This window comes from Lates calcarifer, linkage group LG13 (assembly GCF_001640805.2).
Source record: "Lates calcarifer isolate ASB-BC8 linkage group LG13, TLL_Latcal_v3, whole genome shotgun sequence".
NCBI classification, from domain to species: domain Eukaryota; kingdom Metazoa; phylum Chordata; class Actinopteri; family Centropomidae; genus Lates; species Lates calcarifer.
Window position 1 is genome coordinate 22,451,856 of NC_066845.1, and position 8,932 is coordinate 22,460,787.

The following is an 8,932-nucleotide window of genomic DNA, read 5'->3' on the forward strand; positions in this document are numbered from 1 at the left end:
TAAGCTTTAGAACCTAAACAAAAGCTTATCACATGTATCTTATCACAGTAATCTATAAAAATGACAGAGCTTGAAAAAGTGTTCTCTGACTGTGGTCACCTCACAGGGTTTCATCTGCCACCATGGTTATGCACTGTTAGGCCCTGTTCATACCTGGTGTTGACATGCATCCTGAGTGATCTGATCACAAGTGGACAGCTATAAACTCTCATTTATACTAATTCAGTTGGGGTCCAAATCACATAAACTGGCTTTGTCTTTGATGTCTCAAATTTTTGAAAAGCCATATATATCCATACAGATATATTATTAGTGCATGAAAACATCTTGCAGCAATTCTTTACAAACAGAAATGATACAGGTGTTTATTTGCATATAACAGGGGCCAGTAAGATCCAATCACTCAAGACACGCATAGAGGCGCATTCTAATACCAGGTGTGGACTGATGTACCCAGAGCTGTCCACTTATAATCAGATTACCCAAGATGCTTGCTAATGCCAGGTATGAACAGTACCTCAGTCTTGTGATTACCTAAATATGCAAATGTATAGTCAGCAAGCGCACACAGTTGCATTTTCATATGCTCAGAGACATTAAAACATTCAGTTATTGACAGATACTTCTTCCATTAACCCATCAAATCTGCAGTTATGAAGGATGATACATTTTTCTCCTCTTTTTCACAGCAGATGTTGTACCATGTGGCAGAGGAAAAGCATATGTAAATAATAAAATTAATGGTGGCTGAATTCCATGTATGTTGTAATCACTTCAGTTTCATCGTCCTGGTATTCATTCTGGTTCACAGCCACACTGTCATGGCTTACTGGGACACTTGAACACAACAGAGGCATTGTTAATGTTCTAAGCAACTGCACAGAAATACAGTAAATGGCTTGACAGTTACACTGGGCACTCAAACTTGTCTTCAGCCTCAGTGAATCAAAGTAAACACGTCAGAAGATAGAAAAGTCAGAACTCTAAATATTATCTAGAGTGCAGAAACATCATTTTCACAACGCAATATTTTCCTCTTCTACCATTGCATCAGGAGAACCAGCATCTGACCCAGCTGCCTCCAGAGAGCGAGCCCATGACCGCGGGCGCTCCCACGAGAGGAAACACCACCACTCCTCGGCAGATAAACACCGCTACTACTCCTGTGACCGCTTCTGCAGCCGGGAACACTGCCACACCAAAACTGCCACTACAAGTTGTGCTGCCTCCCCCAGCGAGGGGCAGGAAACCAGCAACAAGCAGGTGGGAGGGCATTGGCGTGTAGAGTAGGGCTTCGAGGCTTACAACCCAGTGAAGGATATTTCTAATGGCTTTTTAAGGAGTTGAAGTTTATTTAACAAAGTCCACTATGTTTGCTATCTGCTCTACCTCATTCTTATCAAAAGAGAAAACTCCAGTTGGACCAAACAACTCTGATCCCCTGTAATCCATTGCTTTGTGAAAGATGATAAAATTTTGATTTTGTAATCACCTGAGGTTAAGACCTCTAATTTCATTACACTATTGATTGCTAATTAAAAATTACATAAACCTCATTATGGTTTAACAGAAGTTTTTCTCCACTGAGATCCATCCACCTCCAGACAAATTAATATCTACCTCCAGCTGCTGACAACAGATCTGTTGAGATACAGTGACTGAAACATTTGTATTTTGATTAAATTATTTTGCATAAAAAATTATAACTGGCCTAAACCTGGAATTTCTTATTATTACTATTCACTTCATCCAGAGTACTTCATTTATTATTACTGTGTGAAAACACTGTGTGAAAACACAGTAATAATGAAAAGAGGTTATAAAAAATATACTATACAGGAAATATAGAAGTATAGAATATATAGAAGTCAAAATACCTAGAAAGCAACATGGCCAAAAAGCAGAAATTGCTTAAAGCAGAGCACAGAGAAAACCATGCTGTACTACTTTCTCCTCTGTCTACCTGTAATGCAGCCTCTCATGGCCTTTCACTTCTTTTCCAATTTCTCTTTTCATCATTTTGCATCCATTTTGTCTGTCTGTCATTACCTTTCCATTAATGCTTCTTTCATTCTGTCCTCTCTGTCTTTGATCTGTTCCTCATTTGTTCTCTGTCATCACATATCACATTTTGATGTCTTTCCTTTCCTTTCCTCCTGGCGGCCCTGTCCCTGTTTCCTTCCCTCTACCTTTCCTCTCTATTTTGCTCATCATTGTCCCGTTTCAAATTGCTTGTCCAATTTTCATTTAGGGCAGTGGTTGGGTTAAAGGCAGCCCAGTGGCAATGAGTTCCAGTTCTAGTACACCAAGCCATGGACGTCGGCAGCTGCCCCAGACCCCCCTCACCCCACGGCCAGGGGTGGCCTACAAGACTGCCAATTCCTCCCCCGTGCACTGTGTGTCCAGCCAGGCCTCTCTGAGTCCCGGCCGGCTGAGCCGCGGTCTGTCGGAGCACAACACCCTCTGGCACAGCAGCTCCCACCACTTCCCCTGTCCCGTCACTCGTATCAGCTCTGAGCCCTTTCTGGGCCGGAGCCATGGCGATGCCCTGGGTAGCCCCTACAGCAGCCTCCAGGACCAGCTGGACGTCTTCCAGGATGTGGCGTCACTGTCGCCCAGCCCCCGTGCCGGATGCTCATCTCGGACCGCACTGCCTCGCATGATGGGAGCCCTGCTTCCAGCTCCACAGCAGAACCTTGGGGTGCCTAATGGGTACCACTTCAGCTTCGGGGGCAACACCAGCCCAGGCTCTGGCGTCAGGGCACCCAGGTATTACAAGGAGGCAGAGGAGGACGAATGGTGCTAGCATGGCTTTAAACCAACCTTTTTAATGCATTTTTGAGGAACTGTGATGAGTTTTATCATCTTCTTTATAGGCTTTAGTTTAACTTGTCACGGTGTGTGTTTGATGTTATATTTTAATCCTAATTTGGAGAGCTATGGTTAGGGAGAACATTGTAACAGGGAGAACACTTGAAGTGAGTTATATCTGAATGTGAACAGGAGCTTGTCATCTTTATCAAAGGGCATATAGCATTATGAAAGAAGAAAAGACAGAAGAGCAGACTTTTTGCCAATATCAGATATCTTACAGTAGCTATCCTTGATTTGCTCTGATTTCAGTGTTTTGTTGACACTACCATATTGACCCTCGAACAGCATTACATTATAAACACAGACTATACATTAGAATGATAATATCTTTGGGTGAACTTTGGATGGTATAGATGGACCAGACCAGATCTGCCGTGTGTCATTAATTAAAGTCTTTTTCCAGGAAACAATTCAAGAAAGCACAGTGCTGCTGTATTTCACTGTTACGCTGCAGGTTGAGTTGTTTCAGCACTCATGCACTGCACATGCTGATCTACTCCAAACAGGATTCTTTGGGAAACCCGTGTAGCTAACTTGAAGCAGCATTAATAGTTTCTTCTCTGTCATTTGGAGGCAGTGCAACAAGCGTTTAACACTAACATATCACTTTATAAAGCTGATAAGGCTAACATGTTAGCAAACGGCTACCTAATTATACATCCATCAGACATAGAGCAACACGAGCATTCATTTGGATCATGTTTCTGATTACCAGAGAATGTAAGTGACTCTCCTTTCAGCTATGTTGTGGTCTCCATCAACTGTGCTAAGAGCTCCACAATATTCACCAATTATTTGCAAACTCTGTCTGCTGTTTGGTGCTAAGCAGGTGGTGTAACAGAAAGTCCGTCAGAGTCTGTTCCTGCCAGAACCAGAGACTGAATCAAAAAGTTGTCTGCTGTCAAACCAAAACAATAAGCTTAAACACTCATTAGTATAAGGGCAATTACAGACTTTTGATTATTCCCTTTGTTGTTTGTCACACTCTTCAAATTACACATATACTTTTTTCATTCCAAGTATAAAAATATTGATTAGTGAAGCTGTAATGTTAGTTAGTCTTACTGTTTACAAGTTTTATAATCTATCACTATCTGTTCTGTTTACCTGATTACATGATATAAATTAAAACATTGCTTGCTGCAGTCTTTCACCAATACCACAGAGAACCAAACAGCCACATACACCACATACACAATAATTGAGAGGGCACATACAAAAGCAGCTTTTTCACAATAATGGAAATACAGCTAAAGACCAGACCAGATGAGTTGTGTTCTCTTTATCAGCTGGTTAACAGACATTTCACCTTCTTCCATATTTTTATTACACACAGCAAAACTGTGTAACAGACCAATTAATTTTTAACCTGTAAGTAAACCCAAAATCCAGTCATTGAATCTAACAGTAACTGAAAGCTTGAAATGTGTTTGAGAGTCAGTATGGCAGTTTCAACAGAAAATGATGTCACTGCTCGTCATGGAAACTAAAAGCAGGTCAATAGTTCATTAAAATGAATTATACTGTTGGAAAACCTCAAAGACATTATGACACTGTACAAATAGCTGTGATGTTCTTTAGTTTAGGACCATTCTATGATTATGCCTAGTCCTTTATGACATTCCCTTTGTGTCAGACAAACAGACAAAGTGCTGTCACATAGACAGTCATGATTGTTTATCTGTTAAATGTTTTTTACAAACTTGAAGAGAGAAGCAACCCATGGTAGTGAAAACTGACTGATTTGTTTTCTATAGAAAATTCCTTGTAGGTGTTCTCTTTTCTTGGTGTCATTTTTTGTATGACATGAAAAAAACAAAGGTGTGTTTTATGTGAACTGCTTCCGGTTTGCCATCATTTCAGGTCTAATGTTTCTTACAGACTTCTTTGCGATGTTTTAAGACAAAGTGCCTAACCTTTTAGATATACTGTAGAAAAAAGATGCAATGTCAACTGTTTTCTAATGCATCCACACTGTTCTATATGTAGCTCTGCAGGAAAACAAGTTGTACAGAAAGCCTTATCTGCAAGGAGACAAATGATACCTACAGTACGCTTAAAAGACAGGAATTGAAAATTTCTTTTATGAATTTTTTTTTCTTGTTTTTGATAAACAATAAACCACATGGTTGGGGGAGCGAAAATAACATTGTGCAAACGCTATGAAAACTGCATAAATATATCTATACAGTTACACTATGCCAGTAACACATTGTGCATGTTTAGATGGTAGACTTGATCAGCTACCTGCTATGACCACCTTGTAGTTTCTTTTTTATATTCTTTTGGAAAGGATATCACAGTGTGAGCCTTACAAGCTCCTGCCTTGTTTGGACTGCTACTGATTGTGGAGGATTTAAAGAGTGTGCACGTTCTCATTTAGGACACAATTTAGCAATGGGTGATGCAGTCTGATTCTTTATGGGTATCTGACTCAAGCCAGGCCCTGTGTGTGTGTGTATATGTGGATTAAAATTAAATTGGTATCATCAGATTTTGGATATGTTTTGCATTTCTGGGTCCAGTTTGTTATTTCCAGAAGTTTTTTTTTCATACTATCATGTATAACTGGCAAAAAATTGATCCTGCAATGTCATGCCAAGATATTTCCAGCAGTGACTGTATGATGGAGCAATCTAATTCATTCATATTAAATATCAGGGTTTGGTGTCTGAATGAAAACATTTAAACATTTTCTTTTTAAAGAGCTGCCAGTTTGCACCGGTAAAAGAGCGACTAACTGCTCCATCCACACACAACAGCATAATTAACTGTGTCTTAGTACCTTACCACATAATAACTATAAGCAGAATTTGGCATTGTCCAATTTTTGATGGAATACAATTCACAAGGGAGACTTTTATTTTGTAGAGAATTAGAGTGATCTCACAGAATAACAAAAGTTATTGCACTAAATTTGTATCATTCCAAATTCACAGTTTGATTGACGTCTGTTGATCTACATCTTAAATCATTTCCTATTAGTACAAAGAGGTAAAATATATTGATTTCTTGTATATTATCTGCAAAACAGTATACTATTGAATGCTGGATTTTGTACGTGGTACCATTTATCTATTTACCAAAATGTTTACATCCGCCAACAACTCTTCAGAATTTGTAAAGACTGATGGCATGTAGTTATGAAAGAAATGCAACCAAGACATGACACTTTACATTGTAAAATAGGTTGTTTTCTGTTGGTAAAACTATGTAATGGTGACGCTTTCTAATAATTCTAATCTAATAATATTGGTCAGTGTGATTCTAATTTATATTGTGAACTACTGATATGTTGTAAGGGATTGGGACACAGCTAATATCTCCACAAACACTTGAAAGCAAGAAGTTGATGTCTTTTTGTTGGTGCCTGTCAAAATGCATTCTGGGAAATGTAGAAGAGGAGGAGGTGAAGCAGACTGAGAGAAACTTGTCTTGCACGATCAACTGTATAAAGTGCGTTAAATACTCACTGTAAACCAACTTTAAAATTCTGTCTCAAAATAACAAGATCTCATCTGGCACTGTAAGACTGGAGAGAATGTAGTTACAATCCAGAGGATAATCACAAAACAACTCCTAAAATGTACACAACTACTGTCATTTGACTGATATCTGACAGTACTGGAGGGTAAACATCTCTTGCAACTTGTTTTCAAGTTGTCCTACTGACTAATACCTGCCCTGCTGCCACACTGATCAGAGATCAGTTCCAGTTTGAAGGAGCAAATTCTCCAGCTGTCAGATTTCTAGATGTACATCTATCAGTCAAAGAGCTCTGGAGAACTGTCTGGTTATACCTGAAACTGTACTCTGCTCTGATATATGTAGGCTGATTTACACACAAACAATATGGTATATGGTATTGGTATATGCAACTTGCTTGATACATAGGACTGACATCAATATCAAATGGTCTTTTGTGAAATGTTGATGTATTGCTTACTGTAGCATCACAATAATCTGCAACATGACGGAACGATTTTAACCCTTGCAGCTGCTGATTGGGTAGAAGGTATTTTTGGAGGATTTCTTGAAGGGCCCCAAGTGGTTGAGAGGGGGGAAGAGTTTAACCACAGTGACACACACTACAGGGGCCAGACACAAGACAGAGTAGGGCTATGGACCAAGACATACCCATTTCTCTATCCATTCTGTAGCTTTACATGTTGGTCTCTTCAGATTCAGGCTTCAGAATGAGTGTGACCAAATGTTTTATAGAAAAAGAAAAAAAAGAAAAAAAAACATGCAGACAAAAAAGACTTAAAATACATAAAGTGTAAACAAGAAAAAGAATATTTAGGATTACAGCAACTTTATACATATATTTGCATGCATATCATGTACCCACTCTGACAATGTCAAATGGAAATCCTATGGCTCAAAAGGAGGTGTTTCCAGTTTGGTCATTTTTTTTTATTTTCACAAATAAACCTTGAACTGTCAAGTGCTTCTTTTTGTCAAAGACAAGAACACATTCTTCTGCAGATAGATGACATTCGTTATTTTAAAGATTTTGTCACACTATGGCAGAAAAAATCATCACTGTACCTGTACCCTCTTAAACTATGTGGCTTCTGTATAGCGTGAAATGGAACCTACCTGTGTCCAGTTCTGGACCAATCAGCCACCAAACATTAGAAATGATCCAATCTTTATGTCTGCATACTATGGGCAGTGTAGATGTGGCTTTTTCTTGAGTAAATACAAATGTTTGCATGTTCTAACAATGTATGTGCATGTAGAAACCTTAGTACTTTTAGATACTATGTGTTATTTTGCTGTTGATTTTTAATATTTGATATAAACTGTGGGGTTTGTTGAAAAGATACATTTCTATCAAAAACAGTATTGAACATTGTTGATTGTTCCATCCATGCAGCAGAGCTGGAACATTCCTTTATTTGGGTCTTGGGATTCAGTGAAATGTTGGTTTGCCTGATTTTATGTTTCTTGGCCAGACTTTGAATTCTACAGTTGTTTCTACATTAAACATTTTGTATGAAGCAAAGTTCCTTGAAATAAAAAAGAATCAAATAAATTTGTCTTTGAATGATTTGGGTGATCTTAACAAAGATAATGGGATTGCTTCTTCTGTTCTGGTCTCTCCATTTCTCTGTTCCCTCAAAGATCAGCAGTATCAAGAAGGTCTGCAATTACTAACAGCACTAATTCACATTGCATGTGTTTGCATAAGCACCACATGAATTGACTCCATCTTATCTGGCAAATCCAATGATTGTAGCCATTGCAGTGGAAACAACCTATTCTGAACAGAATTTTCACATTTATAGATGAAGTGTATGACTAAGCCCTGCTGGACTGCTGATTTGTCCAGAGTGTACTCTGCCACTAGCCCAATGTCAGCTGGGACAGGCTCCAGTCCCCCTGCGCCCCTAACGGATAATCGGTACATAATAGATAATGACTGTATGTATGACTAAGCCCTCAACTCTGGGATGTCAGGTATACCTGGTTTGGCCAGGGGATGATTCACTCATGTATACCTAGTACCTCTACCGTGCAATTAAAGAACTATTTCTTGGAATCCCACAAAGAATTGGATTAATATCAGCCAGCTAGTCATATGTGAGCTGATCATGATCATAATTTCAAGAAATATGTTCTAATAAATGAGAAAAACTGTAAGAGGCTTTGATGTTTCCCCTCAGCCATGGACTGTTTCCATACATCCCAATTGTTCATGAACATTAGAACTTAACAAACATTTTTCTTAATAAGCTCAAAATGGACAAATGCTGTCTCCTGAGAAAGGAGAGGAGAAATTGAAGTCTCAGCCAATCTAACATGATATTTTTCTTAAATTCTAATGTTCATTAACGATCAGGAGGTATGGATACAGTCAGCTGAGATTTCACTTTCTCCTCTCCTTTCACTAGCAGTTGTTCATTCTGAGCTTTCTCAGCACCAAAAAGCAGCCAGACTCAGATGTTGAGTCACTGGCCTTAGTTCAAGTGTCCACAGAAGGCAAAAAGTTCCCCCTCGGCCGCTGACTGTTTCCATACATCCTGATTGTTTATGAACATTAGAATTTGAG

General features: G+C 38.9%; 1 protein-coding gene across 1 annotated transcript in view; it reads left to right on the plus strand.

Moving 5' to 3' along the window:
* cacna1ba (calcium channel, voltage-dependent, N type, alpha 1B subunit, a) overlaps nt 1-8,653 on the plus strand; it is a 144,133-nt gene extending 135,480 nt beyond the window's left edge. The window contains exons 49-50 of the mRNA XM_051075122.1: nt 1,055-1,263; nt 2,252-8,653. Of these exons, the coding sequence (XP_050931079.1) occupies nt 1,055-1,263; nt 2,252-2,806 (764 nt within the window). The 3' untranslated portion in view covers nt 2,807-8,653. The remainder of the gene's footprint in view (nt 1-1,054; nt 1,264-2,251) is intronic.
* The last annotated feature ends 279 nt before the right edge of the window (nt 8,654-8,932 follow it).